The following is a 25218-nucleotide window of genomic DNA, read 5'->3' as shown; positions in this document are numbered from 1 at the left end:
GTACACATCCTCACACACCTGCACTGTGGGAGACAATCACAGTGTGACTGCAAACACCTGATTTATGATAGCTTTAACCAGATCATTCTGTGTGCTACTGACAGGGATCTGCATTTACGTCATTCTGTGTGTGTGTGTGTGTGTGTGTGTGTGTGTGAGAGAAGGAAATTTGCACTCAATGACCTTCAGACACTTACTTCTCAATACTGACTCATTACACTCCTGCTGTTGCCTTGTCTCCTTCTCTCTCTCTCTCTCTCTCTCTCTCTCTCTCTCTCTTCTTCACACATCTCTTGCTATTGTTTTTTTTCTTCTACTCACAAAAGTTTGCCATGTGTTTGATTGTGAGTGCATTATCATAATGGTTTGTCTCTTACTTTTGTCTGTTTGTCTTTCTTGTTCTTTTGCACTGTCAATCATTTTGTCTCTACTGCAGGCAACCACACACACACACACACACGTGCCTTATAATATAATGTTATCATTGTTTGCCTTCCGCTTTCATTATTTTTTCCCTCTTATGTGAGAGATCTCACTCTTTCACTCACACACACACACACACACACACACACACTCTTCCCCTCTCTCTCAGTCTCCCATCTTTTCTGCTGTGGGCTGAATTATAATTTCTCCTCTTGGTTCTTCTTATGCAGCAAATGACACACACAAACACCTGAGCAAGGGCAAGTTCCATTATCATATAACATTTTGCTCTCTCTCTCTCTCTCTCTTTCAGAATAAGGGGATCCATGAGTGGAATTTCAGTGCAGCGTCAGTGCGAGGCGTGAGGTGAGTCCTCTGTCATCTTACATTTCAGATGAGACACAAGTTGAGCCATGAGCAGCTCTGAGGTCACTAACAGAGTAGGATGAGAGCCTACACTTCTGTATTTATTCTTGTAGCCACTTACAGCCAACAGCAGCAACCCTCGTGTCCTGTTCACTGAGTGGCGATGGATGACCCATCTCTAATATTACATCAACTATATGGAATAAAACATCTCATGCTGTTATATAATAATGATAAACATCAGTGTGGTTGTGACCCGATGTAAAGCGGACTTACGTCGTGAATTATTATTATTTTCCTGATCACATTTTGAACCATTTCATTCCTCCTCCTCTCTTTTTATTTATTTAATAAACGTATAGTTATATTTACTAGTGTGAAAAAAAATTCTAAAGGTTCTGTTTTTGTAAATTTTTTATTTTTTTTATTTAATCATGTTATTATTGTTATTTTAATTATTTTTTAATTATTATTATTTATGTATGTATTATTGTTTTATTGTTTTTAAATTATTATTATTAATTTATTATTATTATTAATGTAGATGATCTTGAGTGTCTGCTGTCCCTGTGAATCAGCTGTTAGAACTGAAATGGTCATTTAAACTAAAACTAGCACACTGTGATTTGAAACGTAGCCAGACATAAAAAAATCGGCGCTTTCTGACCAATCAGATGCGAGAATTCATCATAGCTCCGTAACATATTTGAATTAAAAGTCTATACCGAGCGTGTTCTTGATAAACAACACCTCCACCTCCGTTGCGTGCATGTGAACACGTATTTTACTTCATTCTGCCTTTGCATTTCGAATGATTTGACCTTTTGGTTGTCATGGCAACGGAAGTCTCAGACAATGCAAAAATTGTGAATCATATCAAAACCATCCAGAAAATGATATAGCGTATAATACACCTACATGCCTTGACAACAACAACAACGAAAAGGTTTCTGACATTTCTAAAGCGGTTCTGTTCAGAAGATTTTTGCATTCCACTTGCGGTAAACATGTGATAACCGACCACATAACAGTGTGTGTATCCAGTAAGAGATAACGGGTCAGAGAAGTGTGTGTCGAGTACAGATTAGTTTATTTTCTGCCAACTGACTGGAGGACACCTGCAAGGCCTGACTGTCTCAGTGCAGCGCTGGGATTGGTCAGAGCAGAGTCAGGGTTGCTAGGGAACATCCACGAAATAATGTCCACTAAAAGAGGCTTAGAGTGTAATACAAGGCAGATACTCATACACACACACACACACTTTGTCTCTCCCACTCTCATCACGGCACAAAATGAACAGTTGTTCATTGCACAAGCCGGTTAACACGTTCTGAAGTCCCTCTGCTCGCCTGCTCTATTTCAAACACACACAAATGAGCGCATACGCACGTACACACACATACACACACATACACACACAGTACCAAAAGGAAAGTCCCTTGAGTGTTGGGTGAAGTGCAATAGTGAGGTCTTTGTTGACTGCATAGTTCTCCTTGTGTCTGTGACTGTAACTGTGTGTGTGTGTGTGTGTGTGTGTGTGTGTGTAAGAAAGAGAGAGCAGGCAAGCAGAGGAACTATATCAATGCGTCCTCTTGTACCTCAACGATTGCATTTCAAAACAAAGTGTTAAAAGGGTTAAAATGCAGTGACTTGTTTTTTATTTATGTATCATTACATTTGATGTGAAAATATTTTAGTTAGTTAGAAATTATAATTTATATATAATTTTAGAGAGCTCTGACACTGGAGACTCCTTCCACAGAAAAGAATTTCTCCTTCACTGTTTCTTCTTACCTGTTTTTAATGTGATGAAGTGGAACATGTGCTTTATAAAAGTCCCTGAGTACGTCGACACCTCGCTGTATCAGAATCACAGAGCGTCTAATGCAGCTGTGTCTGATCTTATTCCCAAAGGAGACTCATCCAATTCCACCTGTTATACAGGCTCTCAGTCGAGGTGTGGCTTCTGCTTGGTTGGAATGAAACCCTGCAGCCACACCAGACATTTCCAGATAAGATCAGACACTCTATTGTTTTTACTGCGGCGATGGAAGCATTATGTCTGTGTCCATCTGTCCATCTGTCTGTGTTCTAACCAGCAGAGAAATATTAGAGTTTGGAATTGATCCAAACAGGGCCAAGGTCACAAGAGTATTTAGGACATACAAATTAACCCCAAAGCTAATGGTGGAATTTCATAAACATGTTAGAGGACTGCTGTATTTAATGCTATCTCTTTCTCTCTCTTCTCTCTCTGTCTTTGTCTCTGTCTGTCTTTCTCCCTTTTCTCTTTCTTTTCTCTCTCTTCCTCTTTCTCTCTCTCATGCAGCATTTCCAAGTTTGATGAACGCAGCTCTTTCCTCTATGTATTGAACAACTCCGAAGACTTCCAGATATACTTCTGCACCGAGATACACTGCAAAAGGTGTGTGTGTGTGTGTACACTTTGCTAAGCAAATCAAGCCAAGGTAGAAAAACGACTGACTTTTGTTTGTGTTTAATTCACTTCTTGTATTGCAGGTTCTGTGAGCTGGTGAACAGTCTGACTGAAGAAACCTGGAAAGGTCCAGATGAGACAGAGTGTGACTCTGAAACTTTAGAGGTGTACACACACACACACACACACACACTCTTATTCATTCAGTAATCCATTTATTTATACAAATTCTTGCTGGTGGATTCCGCCTGTTGTGTGGTTAATAAATAGCAACAATGATGAGGCATTTTTTCAATCATGACGTGTGTGTGTGTGTGTGTGTGTATGTGTGCGTGCTTGTTGTGCTACAATTTCTTCAAACATATATGAATAAAACTTCAATCTTTGGATTGTGTATTAACCTTAAAAATGAAAATCTCACTCACATGTGATTGTGTGTGTCTGTGTAGTATGACTACGAATACGATGAGCGTGGAGAGAGGGTGATTCTGGGTAAAGGCACGTTTGGCATCGTCTATGCAGGTCGTGACCTCAGTAACCAGGTGCGACTGGCCATCAAGGAGATTCCTGAGCGGGACAGCAGGTAGGACACAGGGCTCACTTCACCTGTAGCAAGAAAGTATGTGTGTGTGTGTGTGTTTGGGTGAGTGGGTGGGTTTGCATAATGACACACTTTCACAATGGTGTGAAATGGTGCTGTTGGAAATTGTGTAATTTACTGTATTAAAAAATATATATTTATAAATAAGCATAATGTGTCTGAGATTTAAATGAGTCTAATAACAATAAAATAAAATAAAATAAAATATTTTATATTAAAATAATAAAATGACTCTAATAACAATAAAATATAATAAAATATTTTATATTAAAATAATAAAATGACTCTAATAACAAAGTAATATAATAAAATATTTTATAATAAAATGACCCTAATAACAATAAAATAATATAATAAAATATTTTATAATAAAATGACTGTAATAACAATAAAATAATATAACTGTGTAACTTTTTTTTTTTTAAATTAGGTTGAAATAAATAAATCAAACCTAGTTCCACTTTTTTTTTTAATGTTTCCCCTATTGCAAAACATTTTCAGACATGGACATGGAGGTTTTTCTCCGAAGGAAACGTCTTTTCTGATAAACGGGATGAACTTCTGAGAGGTTTTCCTCATGTTTCAGTTCTGCTAACAAGTTTGTCTGCTGATTCCGAGCTGTGTCCACACACAAACACACACACACATTTGCACTCAGACACAAATTTCTGTCACATACATGTGATTATTATTATTTATTTCTTTTTTTTTTTGTGAAGCCCTGATGTGGGATGTTTCCTCTCCTGATATGCGTCTGGCCTTTTACATCTATTGTCCTGGTCTTGTTTATGCTGTAACCAGAGACGAGATAATGATGAGTATTAATGTGACTCAGCAGTTTGAGGCCGTCTCTGTACGGCGTGAACACTTCAGTTTATTTCGATTCTAGACAAAAAAAATTCTCAAAAAGATCTGGTAGATGTGCGTAGCGTGAGATTGTGTAAGCTTCCTCTTCCTGTTATGTAATTACTTTTAGTGGGAGGCAACAACACTGACAGTACCCTAAAGTGCTCTCATGAAGGTTGGCAGTAGGGTGTGTGTGTGTGTGTGTGTGTGTGTGTGTGCAGGCTTTAAGCTCTCTTTGTGAGCACTAAATATCGTCATAATGACAGAAATGCATGACATTTTCCTTACTGATCTGCTGCTGCGCTCCCTTTTATTACCTTTTATTCAATTATTCATTTATACCCTTGCAGCTTTTATCATTTAAAATTTATCGCTTCATTTATCGTCATCTTTGAATATATTTATTGCTAGATGTTTCAGCCGCAACAATGAGTATCATCATTATTAATGAATTAATTAATTCTCTATAACGCTCACACGGATGCTTTCCTCGCAGAATTCTGGCTTGATGTTGATTTCTTTTCTGTTCACATCCCACCCTCACATCCTCACATCCTCACATCCTTCCCTCATTTTGTCACAGGAAGAAAGACATGAGGAAAGGAAACGAGCGGGTGCAATTAGAGAAATGAGCCTTTTATTTGTCTAACTTCATTTCCCTTTATCTTGCTATTTATTTCTCTTGGTTCTCATTTGTAAGGATAATAAAGGGTCACATAAAGCAAACACGTGTCTCTTTTTGCCTGTTGCTTTATTGTAATGCAGCAAAGATCACCTGCTCTATTATGCATTTATCCAGTTGTACAATCATGCAGCAGCAGCACAGTGCAGAAAATCCTGCAGCTACAGAGCTTCTATTATCTATTATTGCATAGATAACCATGTTGTGGAGGTTGGAGACAGATAGGCTGATTTGAGTGTTTCAGAAATTGCTGGATTTCACACGTAGTAGTGATGAGGTTAATCACACTCCGATGCTGGTCTTGATGAGGTCCCTGACCACACTTCCTTGAGGTCAGTGGTCAGTATCTATTAAAAGTGGTCCAAGGAAGGAACAGTGGTGAAGCGGTTACAGGGTCATGGGCGGCCAAGGCTCATTGATGCACGTGGGGAGCGAAGGCAGGACCGTGTGATCCGATCCAACAGACGAGCTACTGTTGCTCAAATTGCTGAAGAAGTTAATGCTGGTTCTGATAGAAAGGTGTCAGAATACACAGTGCATGACGGGTCAGCAAAAGGGGGAGCAACACAATATTAGGCAGGAGGTCATAATGTTATGCCTGGTTGGTGTATATTGTACTGTACTATATCACAGCCTGAGAGTGTAAGAGGATGAAACTAATCACACTCATGTGTTTGTCTTCACCTCCCTAATGCACAGTATGAATTTGGTGAAAATCTGATAACTGAATTTTTCTGTTTAAACACACTGAGACTAACCCCTTACTGTTTTTGGCCAAAAAATGGACATTGTCCGAATTCACAGTGTGTGATTGGGCGGTCAAGACGCGCAGGGGTGTGATTATTTTGCTGCAATCACACTACAAAGCTGAAATCAGAGCTACTGTTCTGTACTATACTCATCAATCGTACCATACTAGGAAATGTAAGAGGATGAAACTAATCACTCTCAAATATTCGTCCTCCCCTCTCTAATGTCCCCTAAAATCAGACATCAGTGAATTTTTCTATGAAAAAACAGAAAGGCTAATCATGTCTTACCATGTTTTTTTTTATATGGCCAAAAAATTGAGGTTGTCTGATTTTAACTAACTTCACTGTGTGTAATCGGAAGGTAAACATGAGAGTGGAATTCATTTGCTCTAATCACGCTTCAGTCCTGAGATCTGGGACACTATACTGTACTATGCTCATGTATGGCATTATATCACTAATCTAATATGAAACTAATCATCCTCTCTCACTACCATGTTGGTTTTGACCTGCTTTATGCCCAGTATAACTCTGGTGAGATTAGTTTGTTCTTGTGATGCTCCACTGCTGAAGTCTGAGTGCTTCTGTGCATCAGTACGTGAATTAGTAGTTATTATTCGAAAATATGGCAGCTGAAAATTAAGACATGTTTATATATAGAAATATATAGACAGTAGACATTCACTATTTATTGTGCATTGATTATTTATTAAGCGAAAGAACGGATCTAGTTAACATTAATTCTAGCTAATAAGCTAATAAGTTTGGTGTGGAGGAACTTGACTGGCCTGCACGGAGTCCTGACCTCAACCTGATAGAACACCTTCGGGATGAATTAGAGTGGAGACTGCGAGTCAGGCCTTCTTCTCCGAACATCAGTGCCTGACCTCACGGATGTGCTTCTAGAAGAATGGTCAGAAATTTCCATAAACACACTGCCGCTTCTACACAATGATCTGATTAGATAACCGCATGAATGTGCAGTTGTAAAGGTTTTCCTGATCAAATGAACATTGCGTGTATATCAACCTAAAGCTGAGGTTGTAATGACAATATCTGGTGAAATATCATATCCCCACCTCCAATAACCTTTAAATAGCCCTTACTTCAGCCATCACTGCCTGTACGATCTGGTGCAGGGTTTTAACCCTCATGACATGTTTGAATGTAATGAATGTCAGCGTCCATGGATAGCCTGTGAGTTTGGGTTACAGCATCTGAGAATACAGCTCAGTGTCAAAAACAGTTGATCAAACTGGTGAAGAATTACGGTATCTTGCTTGAGAGGTCAAATCCGAACAGGTTTGTAGTACTGTCCTAATATTTTGTGTGTGTGTAGGTACTCCCAGCCTCTGCATGAGGAGATTGCCCTACACAAACACCTGAAACACAAAAACATCGTGCAGTATTTGGGCTCCATCAGTGAAAACGGCTTCATCAAGATTTTTATGGAGCAGGTACCAGGAGGTGAGACCGAAGTGTGCAGATGGTGTGCACCCAGACATTTTGTTTAAAAGCTTTAAAAATGAGACCATTTTCAATGTGAGAGAATTCTACAATAATATTACACATAATAGAATATATATATAGCACACATGCTCTTTTTTCCTATTCCGATTTTCTTTTTTTCCCCTAGTTTTGCTGTCGTAGTTGTTGTTTTTGTTAGCTCTATCTGTATGTGTTGTTGTTGTTGTTTACAGGCAGTCTCTCAGCACTGCTGCGATCCAAATGGGGTCCGCTGAAGAACAACGAGCCGACCATCGGCTTCTACACCAAACAGATCCTGGAGGGGCTCAAATACTTACACGATAACCAGATCGCTCACCGAGACATCAAGGTACCAAGCTGCATGTCACTGTTCATATTGGGGGAAAAATGAGTGTCTCAGTTTGCATCCCGATTCAGTAGTCAGGATGATTCAGTAGTCAGAGATTATCATGAAGTCATCTCTCTCTCTCTCTCTCTCTCTCTCTCTCTCTCACAATCCCAAAATCCTACAGTGCAATGGGACATTTGCTCTTTAAAAAAAAAAAACATAAAAATCAGGGAGCATTGACGTTCACTATGTTCCCTTACTGGAAATGATGTCATACTTTCTGAAGCCAAACTCTGTTGATGAGGTGAATGTGTTTCTTGCATAGACAACAAACTGAATTATTATTTTTTGGCAGAGAGAGAAATAAAGAGAGTCTGGCTATTCTAGCTGCTATAATATAACGTCATGTAATTATCTATCTATGTTATGTATACATGTTGCACAACATTAAATATAATAGTTTTTATACTGAAAAAATAATATTTTTTAAAGGGAATAAAACACTTTCGAATGTGCTGCTATTGGAAAATATTTCTCCTCAGGTTGAACTCTGCAGCATTACTCCACCACGCCGCTGATTATTTTCCTATAACTGCATGTAGCGAGAGTTTTACTTCCTACCTCTTTAAACAATTGCATGCTGTTTCTGTAGCTTGACGGTGCATTAATGCAGGGGTTTATTGGTTCATTAACATTTAAACTAACAAACATTGAGCTTGTTGAAATATTAGTCATGTGTAATAACAAAGAACCCTCTGTTGATAGGTTGTTCACGGTATCTAGTGAATCAGTGTGCTACATTTAGCTAGGTGAGCTGGAGCTGGGGAATTTCCTTGAACGTTTTCTGCGTGTCACATGAAACCAGTGACCGTCCTCTATTTATAGCTGAGCCCGAAACAATAAAAATACATGACGTCATAACCATCAATTTTCAGCTGTATACCTTGATGATAAGCCTTGCTTTGTCCTGTGGTGAGAGGGGAATTTTCTACAGCACGTGGGCTCTTAGTGTTATGGAGTAACATCATGACATCATACACGCCTCATTTCTTTCCTTAATCCTGTATGAAGGGTCACGCTGGTAAATGGTAATCTGTTTGCGCTCTTGCACTGCTTAAAAGCGCGACTGCAGGAAGATCCTTTCTGGGCGTACAAGTAGAGTGTTCATGTGGTTTTTCTTGGAGCGGCGCCACAGTTTCTGTGAAATCATGCTGATAAGAACACGTCTTTCATCTTGCTATCATTTCACACGGGTAACTTTTAAGCCATCAGAAACAGATCTTTACTACCTTTTCACTAGTGTTTAATATCTAGAAATGACTCAGTTTTACACCATGCACATGTGATGATTCATCGCACCATACATGTATAAAATGTATCCGTCCTCCGCAGGGAGACAACGTCCTGATAAACACCTACAGTGGAGTTCTGAAGATCTCTGATTTTGGGACATCAAAGCGCCTGGCTGGCATCAACCCCTGCACCGAGACCTTCACTGGTATCCTCCATGTTTTCTATAATAAAACTGTAGTCCTAACACTGAGTATCCACTATACACTTTCTTCAGCTGGTTCTTTCATCCAGAGCACCTTCAGATTTTAATTTATGCTAACGAACTTCTTTTCTATATTTTATGTGACTGATATACACCGATCAGGCATAACATTATGAACACTGACAGGTGAGGTGAATAACACTGATGATCTCCTCATCATGGCACCTGTTAGTGGGTGGGATATATTAGGCAGCAGGTGAACATTTTGTCCTCAATGTTGATGTGTTAGAAGCAGGAAAAATGGACAAGTGTAAGGATTTGAGCGAGTTTGACGAAGGGCCAAATTGTGACGGCTAGACCACTGGATCAGAGCATCTCCAAAACTGCAGCTCTTGTGGGGTGTTCCCGGTCTGCAGTGGTCAGTATCTATCAAAAGTGGTCCAAAGTAGGAACAGTGGTGAACCGGTGACAGGGTCATGGGCGGCCAAGGCTCATTGATGCTACTGTTGCTCAAACTGCTGAAGAAGTTAATGCTGGTTCTGATAGAAAGGAGTCAGAATACACAGTGCATGACGGGTCAGGGCTGTTTTGACGGCAAAAGTGGGACCAACACAATATTAGACAGGTGGTCATAATATGCCTGTTCAGTGTATATATATAATTAATGAGAAGGTGCTGATTAATTTTCTATAACAGCTCTGACAGTAGTTTCGTCTGCAAGGCAAAATCACAGGATGTGCCACAAAATCAAAATCTAATAATAAACAAATTATACTTTTAATTGAAGAAAGAAACCATCTAATAATCCTGATCTTTCTCTAAGGAGATATTTATTTATGAAAGCAGTCTTCAGTGTCAGTAGGCCTTCCAGCACAGGATGGAAAACTTTGTGCTTTCTAGGTTCCTTTTAACTATAAACTGTACAAGTCGTCATTCAATTAAATAAAACGCTGTAATCATTGACTTTTAATCCAGTTGCTGGGGTATAAGAGGAATAAAACACTTCCGGATGTTGTGCTTTAGGAAAATAACACACTTTGGGATTTTTACATTAACAGTGATTATTTTTCTATCACAGCATGTGCCAAAAAAGGTTTCTTCTTTTCTTAATGTCATTAAAAAACAAGAGGTTTTTCATAAATCTTTAATCGATGAAGGATATTCAGTTCATCTGCAGATAGTGGATTCAGATCTGTGTAAATACTGTACTGCACCCTACTGTCTATAGATATAAGTGCAAATGTTTGTACACCCTTACAGTGAAAATGAAGAAAACAACAAAAAAGTGTCCAGTTTCACACCTCATAAATAACAAAACAGGTCAAAAGTGGAAAACATCTTCTCTTAGGTACTTCTTAGTATCCATCTTCATCACAGTCTAGCTCACTTCCTGTAAAGTTCTGACTTGAACCTTTGGCCTGGGAAACTAATGAGTGCTATTACAAATAAATAAATAAATAGAAGAGTACATTTAGTTCTTTTTGAACAAAAGTTTGTGTGTTTTTTTTTTTTGATGCCTCTTCATCCCTTACTAAACATTTGGGTACTTTTTAGCCCTTGGGGCACTCTAAATTTGGACTGAGCTGTTCTTCAGAGAACGTTTGTCCCCCTGAGGTTTTTCTGAGAGAATAAAAGGCAGTGTGTTTGTCCCATGCTTGAATCTGACCAGAGAGCTTCTCAACTTTCACACACATTAAAGAAAAGATTCAAATTGCATTAGGGACATTAATAAGTTTATCTGACATTAGAGCTGAGGTCTGTTGGAACTTTCTGGTGTTTCAGTGCAGGTTTTTGTCTTCTAGGACATTCACAGCTAAGTGCTGAACAGAACATGACGCTGTGTGTTGTTTGTGGTGTGTGTTTTTCTTTGCAGGAACATTACAGTACATGGCTCCTGAAATTATAGACAAAGGACCTCGTGGTTATGGGAAGCCAGCGGATATCTGGTCACTGGGCTGTACCATTATAGAGATGGCCACAGGGAAACCACCGTTTTATGAGCTGGGAGAACCACAAGCGGCCATGTTTAAGGTCAGAGAACGTCCGATTGTTCATTTCTCAGGCTTTCACAGAGACTTGGCCTGAATCCCAAATGCAAGAATGCATGGCTAGTTGTTTTCAGTTATGCTCTGTGATTTTTCCTGTTCAATTAAACAACTGTCATTAAAGTAAACAGGAATGAAGTGTATGGGGAAAGAAGATCCACATCCGTGTGCACATGCAAGAGGAGCATATAGATAACAGATAATAAAGCTGAGATTTTGTTGTGGAAACACAACAAAGCACTGGAATCTTCTTTTAAATTACTACCAGTTAGAAAAACAACAACAAACTGAGCATGTTGTCTTCCACCTCATCAGATGTACATGTATAAAATTAAGATAACATTGTTCGATCTTCTCTGTGCCTCGCTGTCTCTGAGCTGAGTGAAACTGTTGAAAGTACATCAGAGGATTTCCTGAGAACATGGAAAAAGGTCTCAAGATGGTGATCTAGCTTCACAAGTATTTTTCCAGACAGGAATCCTGAGAATTTAAATAAACATTTTCATGGCATGGCTTCATGCTCTCAGGAAGCTCATCCTCTAGTTAAAGCCCAGTATAGGAATTCTGGCCTGTTCCTTAGACTAAGCCGTACATTCCTCAGCCATGTAGGGACTGCCGGTATTGCTGAAAAGGGGACTGTCCGTAATCCCATGCTGGAAATGTGACTGTACTGAGATGTGCTACAGGTTTTGTTGATATGTTCATAAAATAAGGGTTTTATTGAGTCATAAAGTGCATCTTTAGATTAACTTTGTGTGTTTGTGTGCATGTAGGTGGGATATTTTAAGATCCATCCAGAAATTCCAGACACCATGTCGGCTGAGGCCAAGGCGTTCATCTTGCGCTGTTTCGAGCCGGACCCGGACCTGCGCGCTACAGCCAACGAGCTGCTCATGCACGACTTTCTGACCGTCACGTCTCGCAAGAAAAAAGCCAAGGGGAACAACTTCACAGGTGTGTTTATTGCTTAAGCAGTGTGCATGTGCACAAGATGTGTTTTATTGTATAGACTTTTATGTGACGATTATATCTGCGTGATATGTGATGGTCATCTTACTTTTTACAGCACAATGGACAGGGAATAAAATGACTTGAACATTCTCTCAGAAATCCTGTCAGGTTAGCTTATGTTAGCTCCAGGTTAAGATTAGCATGGTTTACACGTTAGCTACAGGTCAGGATTAGCAGTGAAAATTGTAAACAAAGATCTGTAGTTTGTACAATGTACAAAGAACAAAAGTTTCTCTCAGAAATGCAGTCAGGTTAGCTTCTGGTGGCTGTGTGGCTAACATTAGCTGTGACGTTGTAAAGAAATTTATTAACATTCTCTCAGATGTTATCTATATGGCTGTTTTAGCAGCTTCCTTTAAATTTGCTATGTTAAAGTTCTAGCATGTTAAAAGAATAACTCTTTCTTTGCGTTTTCCTAGCTTTAACTCCAGCAACTGGTGAGTCTGATATTTTACACTTTACTATTTATTAATAAACTGACATTGAGGAAGAGTATGTGATACAAATGCCTTCCTGTAACTGGACCTGAATCCCTGCTATATCTCACCAGAATATGTGCGCAGTATTTCGCTGCCTGTTCCGGTGGTGGTTGAGGACACAAGCAGCAGCAGCGAATACGGCTCCGTCTCTCCAGACAACGAACTGAGCACCAACCCCTTCAACTTCAAGCCCAGTGTCAAGTGCCTTAGTGAGAGAGAGGTCAAAGGTCATCGCTCGCTCTTCCTCAGGTAACAAGAGAGAGGAGTAGAACCAGGAGATATGGAGATAACCTGGGGCTATTGATCTGACATGTAAAATTGTTAGTTTTAGTTCATGAGTGTGTAGAGACTGAGAGTGTGTGTTCTTTAGCATCCCGGTGGAGCAGTTTGAGGACCACAGCGCCCCACCGTCTCCAGAGGAGAAGGACCCTGGCTTCTTTATGCTGAGAAAGGACAGCGAGCGCAGGGCCACGCTGCACCGGATCCTTACTGAGGACAGAAACAAGATAGTCACTAACCTGCAGGAAACGCTCACACAGGTGAGCATACACACAATACGAAGGCTGTGACTTTACTGATACGATGATGATAACAAAAGACTTGACATTTTCTCTACAGGGTGCAGAGGAGACCAAGCTAAAGCAGGAGCACATTTACACTCTGGTGGCCAGCCTGGGGGATTTTGTCCGAGTGGCTGACCGAAAGATCATCGCCAACACGCTGTCGCAGCTGAAACTGGAGCTGGACTTCGACAGCGTCGCCATCAGCCAGCTGCAGGTGGTGCTGTTCGGGTTCCAGGACGCGGTGAGTGTCTTTTCAGCTTCGGCACTCGAGGAGCGATGTGAAATGTTCAGAGAAATTTGTAGAGCAGGCAGAATTGTTGTCCAGACTTTTTCAGTTTATATTTGCCTGGAGGACAATAAGGTTCAAAGAAAAGAGGGGAAAAAAACACACTCCTTGATTTTGTAGAACAACTAGCAGTAAATTGTGTGAGGTTGTGCTCCAGGCTCCCTGTGACCCTGTGTAGGATAAATGGTGTTTACCATGATGCCCCCTACTGCCCAGCTGTCTGTAGTGTCCTGTAGTATTTATGAATCTGTTCTGTTGAACATGCCTCAGGATCATTTGAGGATACTTTGGTGTAGAGATTAATTCATGTACAGTGCTAGTGTAAGATTAACTACCTGACTCACTTTATTCGTCTACAAATATGAGATTATGGACATACTTCCTGTTTAAAAGATTGAAGCAATTTAAATTAAACAGAGTATAGTTTATCTATTTAAAATATTTCAAAAATTCCCAATTGAAAATTCAACATCCATAATATTTAGGGAAGTGAAAACAGGACGTTACTTTCTAAAGTACTTCTCCATAATATTTATTATCATAGCGACTCTTTTTTTGTTGTTGTTAATAATAAACAATAAGGATTCTCTTGTGACTCGATTTCTAGGTCCATTTCTTATCTAAAACTACAGCCTGAAGTTCACAACATAATCCATTGTTTTTGCTTCTGTATGAAAGAGATCATGGTTTGCTTTCCTTGGGTCAAATAAGAGAGCTGGCATGAGACCAAAATCTTAGACACGTCACAGTTATAAAACAGATGTGTCAATACTTTACAAATGTAAGTAAAAGTAAAATGCAATATATTATATCATCATTGCCCCTACACTGTGAGCTTAGAATAGCCTACTACACCATGTGCATAAAAACCCCAGTTAATCAGATATTAACAGACTGATCTGCAGACTGTATCTGGGTTTGCTCTGGACACAATGTGCTGAATTCTACAGCTGTGAGCTTATGGAAATGAAAAACACAGACTTTTGTATTGTGCTTGAGCGCCATCTAGTGGCGAGAACAGTGACGTGAAAACACACGCGCATTTAAGCCAAATATTCATAAATTTATTGTTAACTTAAGGGATGGATAAAACATCAATTCAACATCTGACCTTCAGTTGTCAAATTGTCAGGTTTTTTTAAATTTTTTATTTATTTTTTTAAAAATCACACATTGTGATTGTGATTTTATATTTCTGATCTGTTTAATTCTCAAATCTACACTGTACTGCCAAAAGTTTTGGGACGTCTGCCTTTACATGTACATGAATGTAAAATGGAGTTGGGCCCCGCCCTTTGCAGCTATAACAGCTTCAATTCTTCTGGGAAGGCTTTCCACAAGGTTTAGGAATGTGTTCAAGGGAATTTTTTGACCATTCCTCTAGAAGCACATTTGTGAGGTCAGGCACTGATGTTGGACGAGAAGGTCTGTCTCACAGTCTCCGCTCTAATTCATCCCAAAGGTGTTCTATCGGGTTGAGGTCAGGACTCTGTGCAGGCCAGTCAAGTTCCTCCACACCAAACTCTCTCATCCATGTCTTTATGGCCCTTGCTTTGTGCACTGGAGTGCAGTCATATTGGAACAGGAAGCGGTCATCCCCAAACTGTTCCCACAAAGAGCATGAAATTGTCCAAAATGTCTTGGTATGCTGAAGCATTAAGAGTTCCTTTCACTGGAACTAATGGGCCAAGCCCAACCCCTGAACTCAATGATTTGGAGGGGTGTCCCAAAACTTTTGGCAATATAGTGTAGCATAAAGAAAAACGAGAAACGGTGAGGGATTAGATTTTATAAACTATAAGTTAACAGAAACTTGTTTCCCTTGACATTTTCATGCCATCATTTGAAATATTTTCTATTTATTTAATTATTTATTTACTATTGTATCTCTTAGCATTATTTTTTATTGACTGTGTCCTGTCTGGATATTTTATTCTCATGTATGTATAGCACTTATTTAGGGGTAACTAGTGTTCTAAATTTAGTAGATAAACAACATTAAATGTAACAGTAAAAATCGTGTCGTTTTTTAATTAATAAGAATTTACAAAACAGCTGTGGTATAAAACATGACAATTTCCTCTGTCACTGTGTGTGTGTGTGTGTGTGTGTGTGAACTGCACATGCGTCTGCAGATGAACAAAGTGCTGCGGAATCACAATATCAAACCTCACTGGATGTTCGCTCTGGATAACATCGTCCGGAAAGCCGTACAGACCGCCATCACCATCCTGGTGCCGGGTAACGACTCCACTTTCTCCACTGCATCACTGAACCCTGTCTGGATGTATATTCTGTAATTTGGGGGAAAAGAAAATGATATAAATATTAATAGCTGGTGTATTTTCTCATGCTTCAGAGGCAGTGCAACTGTAGGTTTCAGACAGGGCTGTAACAGCTAACGAAAAATAACACACTAATAAAAAATGGTTCTAAAGCATGGTGTAGCATGTAAAGACAAATTTTTTATGGCAGGAAGTAAGCAAATAACAAACAGTCAATTTGGTTACTTCGTTTAGGTAAACGATATATTTTTTTAATATATGTGTCAGTCATCAAAGCTCTCATGCTTTCGGCTCACATCGAAGGAGGTGAGAGTCTGTTCCAGAAAGATTTAAAGCTTGCGAAAAACATGGCATGAAAATTTCAGGAAGTGAGCTCACTGGTGGATCATTGGCCTTTATTTTGAATTTGATTGGTCAGAATAGATATTAAATTAAAATTACGGCTCTTCAGAGACTGACATAACTGGTCAGTGTGTCCTACTGACATATACATGGAGGTTATAGAGAATGTTGTGAAAAACAAATCACATCCAATTATCAGTAGTTCGTCCATTTTGCTCTGACCTCTCTCATCAGAAGGGTCTTTATCTTGTGCCAAGTTTAACGTAATGAGCACTTTTTATGCACATAAACTTGAGAAATGCCTTTTGATGACAGATGTCGGAGGTGAGTGGCCAGACTGGTTTAAGCTGACTGGAAATGTACAGTAACTCGAGCAGAAAAGCATCCACAATTGGATGAACTACAGCAGAAGCAGAACAACACACACTGGTCAGCTGGACTGATGAAAAGTTGTCAGTTGTCCGGTTCTGCTGTGCTTTTTGCTCAAAGTAGCCTCAGATTTTTGTTCTTGGCTGACACAAATGGAACCTGATGTAAAAGTTGATAGTTTTCTCTCTCTCTCTCTCTCTCTCTCTCTCTCTCTCTCTCTCTCAGAGCTCAGACCACACTTCAGCTTAGCGTCTGAAAGTGACCATGCCGACCAGGAAGAAGTCGATGAGGATGCCATCCCTCGTGGAAGCCTCACCAACAAAAACCGAAGCCCGACCATCGCCAACCACGATGACACGGTGGCCACATCTGGAGTGAGCACGCTCAGTTCAACCGTCTCAGAGTCTCAAACCGCGCAGCGTTCCATTAGCATGGAGCTCAGCCGCATGAAGCTTGAGACCAGCAGGTGGAGTTTTTTAATACGGCTTTAACAAATTACTTTTAAAGTCTCTATGTAAGTATAATGGAGCTATGGTCAAATGTTACGGTAGTGTTTGGTTACTGATAAAATTCTTTTTGTGCTCTTGACACGTGTGTGTTTCAGGTTGTTGGAGGAGTTGATGGAGAAGGAACGAGAGTATCAGTGTATCCTACATCAGGTTTTGGAAGAGAGGGAGAGAGAGATTAAACTACTGAAAAGTCGCTCTGAGCCTATTGGTTAGTCCACACACACACACACACACGCACACACACCTCCCTAACCCCTTCCCCTCATTATGTAAACTTAATGCTGTGTGTTAGTTTAGCACTAAGTGATTTTGTTATTTTATTATATAATGAAGCATTTGTGTGTTTGGGGTTTCATCTGTAGATGTTACGACTCCCTCAGTGAATACTCCGAGTTCATTGGGAAGTGAGGGTGACCCTGAGCTGCTCAAATGGCTCAGGCTCCATGGAGCTGATGTAGACTCTATAGACCGGGTAACATCTCCTGCCACCTTTATTTGTACACTAAATAATGCTTTCCACCAAAGTTTAAAAAAAACCAACAACAATATTTAGCGGTGATTCTGAGTTTAGCATTTCTCCTACTGCAGATCGTAGCGGAGGACTACACTCTGGACGATATCCTTCACTGTGTCACCAGGGATGACCTGAAAAGTCTGAGATTAAAGTAAGTTTTCCAAAATGTGCCTCATTTATCAGCCTTTTTTCAAACCGAACTGATTTTCTTCATATTAGAGTGTGTGTACACCGATCAGCCATAGCATTGTGAGCTGTAAGAGGTGAAGTGAATAAGACTGATCATCTCCTCATCATGGCACCTGTTAGTGGGTGGGATATACTAGGCAGCAAGTCAACATTTTGTCCTCAAAGTTGATGTTAGAAGGAGGAAAAATGGACAAGCGTAAGGATTTGAGCGAGTTTGATGAAGGGATGTGTGATGGCTAGACCACTGGATCAGAGCATCTCCAAAACTGCAGCTCTTGTGGGGTGTTCCCGGTCTGCAGTGGTCAGTATCTATCAAAAGTATCCTTTAAAGGATCTGCTGCTAACATCTTGGTGCCTGAATCACGCCCCCTGTATGCTTAAAAAGCTTTGTTCTGTGAATGTCATCCAAGCCACTTTATATATTAAAACTAAAAGCCCAGGCGAAACCCTCCTCAATTCACGTGCATCACAAGATTTAAAAAGAGCTGCAGCAAACTCGAGCATTTTTAGCCACAACAATCTCAATACAAGTGTGAAATCCTCGAGGGACTGACAACATGTCAAAGCCTGCTGTAATACTGTGCTGTGTTTCATATGGACTTATTTTATACTTGTTTCTCTCTCTCTTTCTCCTACTCCCTCTCTTTCTCTCTGTTACTCTTCCTCTCCCTTTCTCCCTCCCTCTTTTTCCCTCTTTCATCGCCCCCCCCCCCTCAGGGGTGGAATCCTGTGTAAGCTTTGGAAATCTATTACAGAATACAGAGAGAACCCCGGCTGAGACGGCCAGCTTGCTGTCTCTTCTACTTTTGGCGTAATTCTGGTGTGTTTACAGACCAAAAAAAAAACCAACAACCCTGAGAACCTGCTCCAGACCTGCACCACACAGACGCATCACGACTCCGGCACGAGCTCCGTGTCCTGACCTGTAGAATAAATCTGCTCCATCTGGATGTTTTACTCTGCTCTGTTATGTGATATCCAGTTCGACAGAGCTTTAATACTCGGCCATTTTGCGTGTGGCCCAATCTGGGATGGAGTTGTTACTCATGGCAGGCAGGACACACACTTTTATACTGAGGTTTTAATATCAGCTTGTACCAGAACATTTTGAGGGGTCATGTACAGCGTATTTACCTTCTTTCACTATTTAACATGTCAGAAGGCTGTGGAGAGAATGAACGGCTGAGGCTAGAGTACACAGGTTGGAGATTCGCTTGTTCGTGTTTACAAACTGAGACTGATCATTTGTCCTGAAAGACAGACAGCATCCTTCAGTCAGAATTTCCATACTTCTTACCTTAAGTTAACTTGGGCTTAAACATTTACCTAGCTTTTCAATCTTAACACTATATATTTTTATTATTATTGTGGTGTATTATGAATTTTTGTTTTTACGTTCCGTTACATTGTGTAGTGTAAATACACTAGGTTTTTGACGTATAAAGCCACTTGTTCGAGCTTTCGTACTGGGTCCTGTGTTTTAGCACAACAAAACGTGTCGCATATTTGAGTTAACCGCCATAAATATATACCGTTTTTCCCCTAATATAATCCTTAACATTCTTTCCAACTGTACTGTAACGGAACAAAGCTTGAAGATGTTCTCAAAGCCAGATTTCTGTAACAAGTGAAATGTAGGATGATGTTTTTTTTTCTATTTCTTACCACATACCTCCAACCCAATATACATAAACATGTAGGAATCCTGACTTTATAGAGCTTTAGCCCAGTCTCAATGCTTAACGTTCATATTTTGACCATTTTCATTCAGCACAGCTTGTTCTGTATTTGATATTTAATGTCATTTATTTAATGAGGATTAAATAATGAGATGATTTGTGTATTGTTACATGACAATCCTGAGAATTAACTGTGAAATTAAAGTGGGACCTGAAAATCATTTGAGAGTTTGAGATTATGTGGATCTTTTTTTTATTATTATTATTATTAATGATCGTAATAATGCAAGCTTAAACTAAAGGAAGAAAAAAAAACAGGTTGGTTGAGGAGGGAAGGAACTGTTCTTAACCCTAAACATTCAACATTCCATCTTATAACATGGCTATGCATGGCTTATGAACACCAGAGAGTGTGATTATAAATGATTATAAACACCAGAGTGTGTGATTATAAATGATTATAAATACCAGAGAGTGTGATTATAAATGATTATAAACACCAGAGAGTGTGATTATAAATGATTATAAACACCAGAGTGTGTGATTATAAATGATTATAAATACCAGAGAGTGTGATTATAAACACCAGAGAGTGTGATTATAAATGATTATAAACACCAGAGTGTGATTATAAATGATTATAAACACCAGAGAGTGTGATTATAAATGATTATAAACACCAGAGAGTGGGATTATAAATGATTATAAACACCAGAGTGTGTGATTATAAACACCAGAGTGTGATTATAAATGATTATAAACACCAGAGAGTGTGATTATAAATGATTATAAACACCAGAGAGTGGGATTATAAATGATTATAAACACCAGAGTGTGTGATTATAAACACCAGAGTGTGATTATAAATGATTATAAACACCAGAGAGTGTGATTATAAATGATTAGAAATACGAGAGTGTGATTATAAATGATTAGAAATACCAGAGTGTGATTATAAATGATTATAAACACCAGAGAGTGTGATTATAAATGATTATAAACACCAGAGAGTGTGATTATAAATGATTAATATAGTTGCAAGCAACAATGATCGGGCCCAAGCAACGGCAACATCGGGGTGCAGGGTTATGAGTCTCTACACGGCGACTCAGCTGATCCCATTGGTTTTCTATGGGATTCAGGTCTGGAGAAAGTGCAGGCCACTCCACTTGAGGTACCCCAGCCTCCAGCAGCCGTTCCCTAATGATGTGACCTTGATGAGCTGGAGCATTGTCGTCCATGAAGATGAAATTAGGTCTGTGTTGTTCATGCAGGGGCACAATGACTGGATTAATGATGTTATTCAGGTAGTATTGGCTTGTCACTGTACCATTCACAAGATGTAGGGCAGTTCTGTATTGAGTGGACACACCTGCCCAGACTGTAACACCACCACCACCACCACCACAGGCTCGTCTGGTGATAACAGTGGCTGATGCATAGTGCTCTCCTTGCCATCATTTCTGCTCAACGTGAATCGACTTTCATCAGAGAACAACACTGAGGTCCACTGCTCCCTGGCCCGACGTCTGTGCCTGGTGGTGTGGTCAGATACGTCCACTTCTATGCCTTTCTGTGACTCTTCCAGTCTCTCTGTATCTCTGTCGCAACCTGCTGATGACACTCTGTGACACACTAAGCTCAGTGGCCACTTCCCTCTGAGAACATCCTGTTTGAAGCCTCGCAATGGCGAGGTACTGTTGATCAATTGTTAGGTGTCGTCTTGGTCTCATGATGTCAAAATGTGAACAGCATGATGAAGAGGACTGTTTAAATACCAATTCTAATGGAACCAGAAAATTTATTGGTTGATTCATGGATCAAACACCAGTTGTGAATTTTGCCGTTAAGCACCTTGTTAGAGAACAGCAAGTTATGCAAAAAGTACTGAAACACTGAACAGTTGGACATGTGCATTCAAAAGTGTAGAGAAGGTCAAATTAAGTTCACCTGTAAAGGTTATAGTGCATTTTAGGTGCATCCTGAAATTTCACCCGAAAGACGAATATTCTTAACTTTTTGTGAGTAATGTATATGTATATATACACACATGTACACTACCAGTCAAAAGTTTGGACACACCTTTTAATTCAATGTTTTTTGTTTAGGGATTTATTTTCTACATTCTAGAACAATACTGGAGATTACAAAACTATGAAATAACACACATGGACTTCAGTAATCCATATGTAATGACAACAAAAAACAGTCTCAAAAAACATCCCAAAATAACAGACTTCCTGTTAAGCAGATCCCATGACAGGTGGATGAACGTCATTAAGCTCAGTGAGATCTAAATGTATACCGGGTCTCATGCATATACGTGAAAGTGAATATGAGCTGTGCAGCTATATTTCTGACACAGTTCCAGGGGGCGCTGTGACAGCCCTGTGCCACGCCCAGGGACCAGCCACACTGGACTTTCTCAAACATTTGCACTTTATATGTGAAATATTTTGGAACATTAGGCCTCTGAAATACCTCTTCTGACCCAGGTGACTCCAGCATATCAAAGCCCTTTAGAGAAGTTGAGTACAAGTGCACTGAATTACCATTTTATTTAAATAGCTGTGTAAGTATTAATAAGCTGTGTTTAAAACTGCTTTACTACACATACTGGCACATTTTAACATAATACAGATTGTCCAAACTGATGTTTGTGAGATCTGAGAGGTCTTTGTGGGTAAACTCATTTCACATTAAACTGCCACAGAGGTCAAATGTAAATTAAACCAAAGAACAGAGCTGCACAGTTATAATTTTTCTCTGGTCTAAACCTAAGAATAACAGGGTAAAATGATAAAAAGAGTTTTGTATTATTTTTTACATGCACCAGGACTGATTAAAGTTAATAAATAAAGAATCAGACATGCTTTTATTTACCTGTTTTTTATTTTTATTTATTTTTTAACTTCAGATAGCCAGGGGTGGTGTCAAACACTTGGATATTTTCTAATGCTGAAGCCCAACAAAGCCCTTCCATTCCACTAATTCACCTTGTGCCTCACTGTGTGTACATCCATTACATCCGTCTAATGTTTCACCAAGAAATTAATAAACTGTATGTGGAACCATCAACATCTCTCATTAACGTCTTGAGCAAGCTGTTAGCCCGTACCTGGACGTATGTCCCTGAATTTGCATCAAGAGTCCTGACCCAAGCTATTTTTTCTATTCAAGGCTTTGAGGAGCACAAAGATGCATACATCCTTTTTTGTGGATCTAGTTAAGCCACAGTGCTCGACTCAAGCGTCCAGGAAGGCTCGCTCTATCTATCGTGAGGGAAAAAATGATTTGATCCCCTGCTGATTTTGTACGTTTGCCCACTGACAAAGAAATGATCACTTTGTAATTTTAAAAAATCCAGAAAAACACATTTCAGAAAAGTTCTACATTGATTTGCATTTTATTGAGTGAAATAAGTATTTGATCCCCTATCAATCAGAAAGATTTCTGGCTCCCAGGTGTCTTTTATACAGGTAAGGAGCTGAGATTACAGTAGGAGCACTCTCGGGGAGTGCTCTTAATCTCAGCTGGTTACCTGTATGAAAGACACCTGTCCACAGAAGGAAGCAATCAATCAGATTCCAAACTCTCCACCATGGCCAAGACCAAAGAGCTGTCCATGGATGTCAGGGACAAGATTGTAGACCTACACAAGGCTGGAATGAGCTACAAGACCATCGCCAAGCAGCTTGGTGAGAAGGTGACAACAGTTGGTGCGATTATTCCCAAATGGAAAAAACACAAAAGGTCTGTCAATCTTCCTCGGTCTGGGGCTCCATGCAAGATCTCACCTCATGGAGTTTCAATGATCATGAGAACGGTGAGGAATCAGCCCAGAATTACACTGGAGGATTTTGTCAATGATCTCAAGGCAGCTGGGACCGTAGTCACCAAGAAAACATTTGGTAACACACTACGCCGTGAAAGACTGAAATCCAGTAGTGTCTGTCTGTCTGTCTGTCAGTCAGTAGTTTCCTGAAATTAGCTTGCAACTGGATCCTGGATTTCCTGACTGGGAGACTTCAGTCAGTCCGGATCAGGAGCAGTATCTCCAGCACCACCACACTGAACACTGGAGCTCCTCAGGACTGTGTGCTCAGTCCATTGCTGTTCACTCTGCTGACTCACGACTGTGCAGCAATGCACAGATCGAACCACATCGTCAAGTTCGCCGATGACACGACCGTGGTGGGTCTCATCAGCAAGAACGATGAGTCAGCATACAGAGAGGAGGTGCAACATCTAACAGCCTGGTGCAGAGCCAACAACCTCTCCCTGAACGTCGACAAGACCAAAGAGATGGTTGTTGACTTCAGGAGAGCACAGTGTGACCATTCTCCGCTGTCCATCGATGGATCCTCTGTGGAGATCATCAAGAGCATCAAATTCCTTGGTGTCCATCTGGTGGAGAACTTCACCTGGTCACTCAACACCAGCTCCATCACCAAGAAAGCCCAGCAGCGCCTCTACTTCCTGAGGAGGCTGAGGAAAGCCCATCTCCCTTCCCCCATCCTGACTGTGTTCTACAGAGGGACCATCGAGAGCGTCCTGAGCAGCTGCATCACTGCCTGGTTTGGGAACTGCACCGTCTCGGATCGCAAGACCCTTCAGCGGATAGTGAGGACAGCTGAGAAGATCATCGGAGTCTCCCTCCCCTCTATCACGGACATTTACACCGCACGCTGCATCCGCAAAGCTAACAGCATTGTGGCTGACCCCACACACCCCTCACACACACTCTTCACCCTCCTGCCATCTGGAAAGAGGTACCGGAGCATTCGGGCCCTCACAACCAGACTGTGTAACAGTTTCTTTCCTCAAGCCATTAGGCTCCTCAACACCCGGGACTGAACTGTTCTACACTCTCTCTCACACACACACTCTCTCTCTCTCTCTCTCTCTCTCTCTCTCTCTCACACACACACACACACACACACACACACACACACACACACACACACACACACACACACACACACACACACTCTCTCACTCAGGACTGAACTGTATATTAACTCTCTGTCTCTCTCACACACAGATACACACACTCTCTCTTGACCGTGTGAACACACGCACACACAATTTATATTGTTCATTACTTACTGCACTCCCTCTACCTGTCATCCGCTGCTATAGTTATATTTATGTTTATTCTATTTGCACTACCTCAACCGCTGCTGTGTATTTTTGCACAATACTTTTTTTTATTTTTACATCATTTCACTTTATCTATTTTATTTCACTTACATTCCATTACACATGTTCTTTTCTTTCTTTTCGGCGCCAAGTGTCCTGTGTTCTTTTGTGTTGTATTTATTGTATTTTGCACTGGTCTTGTCTATGCTCTGTTTGCACCTAGCTGCACACTGTGCACTTTACGTGGCTAAGACAATCTTCTGTCCTAGCTCTGTGGTGTTGTTTTGTGCTGAACTTGTTGTTGTATGTTTATGTAGCACCAGGTCCTGGAGAAACGTTGTTTCATTTCACTATGTACTGCATCAGCTATATGTGGTTGAAATGACA

General features: G+C 40.2%; 1 protein-coding gene across 1 annotated transcript in view; it reads left to right on the top strand.

Annotated features, from left to right (window-relative positions):
• The window catches only part of map3k5 (mitogen-activated protein kinase kinase kinase 5), a 68381-nt gene extending 48471 nt beyond the window's left edge, over positions 1-19910 (top strand). Inside the window, exons 12-30 of the mRNA XM_058391656.1 lie at positions 737-789; positions 3119-3214; positions 3310-3391; positions 3676-3809; positions 7447-7574; positions 7808-7944; positions 9316-9421; positions 11292-11449; positions 12237-12417; positions 12894-12911; positions 13025-13202; positions 13324-13492; positions 13572-13757; positions 15938-16043; positions 17024-17264; positions 17403-17515; positions 17670-17779; positions 17896-17972; positions 18728-19910. Coding sequence (XP_058247639.1) covers positions 737-789; positions 3119-3214; positions 3310-3391; positions 3676-3809; positions 7447-7574; positions 7808-7944; positions 9316-9421; positions 11292-11449; positions 12237-12417; positions 12894-12911; positions 13025-13202; positions 13324-13492; positions 13572-13757; positions 15938-16043; positions 17024-17264; positions 17403-17515; positions 17670-17779; positions 17896-17972; positions 18728-18788 — 2334 coding nt within the window. The 3' untranslated portion in view covers positions 18789-19910. The remainder of the gene's footprint in view (positions 1-736; positions 790-3118; positions 3215-3309; positions 3392-3675; positions 3810-7446; positions 7575-7807; positions 7945-9315; positions 9422-11291; positions 11450-12236; positions 12418-12893; positions 12912-13024; positions 13203-13323; positions 13493-13571; positions 13758-15937; positions 16044-17023; positions 17265-17402; positions 17516-17669; positions 17780-17895; positions 17973-18727) is intronic.
• Positions 19911-25218: the final 5308 nt, after the last annotated feature.

The sequence above is a fragment of the Hemibagrus wyckioides genome, linkage group LG06 (genome assembly GCF_019097595.1).
Source record: "Hemibagrus wyckioides isolate EC202008001 linkage group LG06, SWU_Hwy_1.0, whole genome shotgun sequence".
Taxonomy (NCBI): Eukaryota; Metazoa; Chordata; class Actinopteri; order Siluriformes; family Bagridae; genus Hemibagrus; species Hemibagrus wyckioides.
Note: the sequence above shows the minus strand (reverse complement) of the source record. Positions and strands in the feature narration are given on the sequence as shown.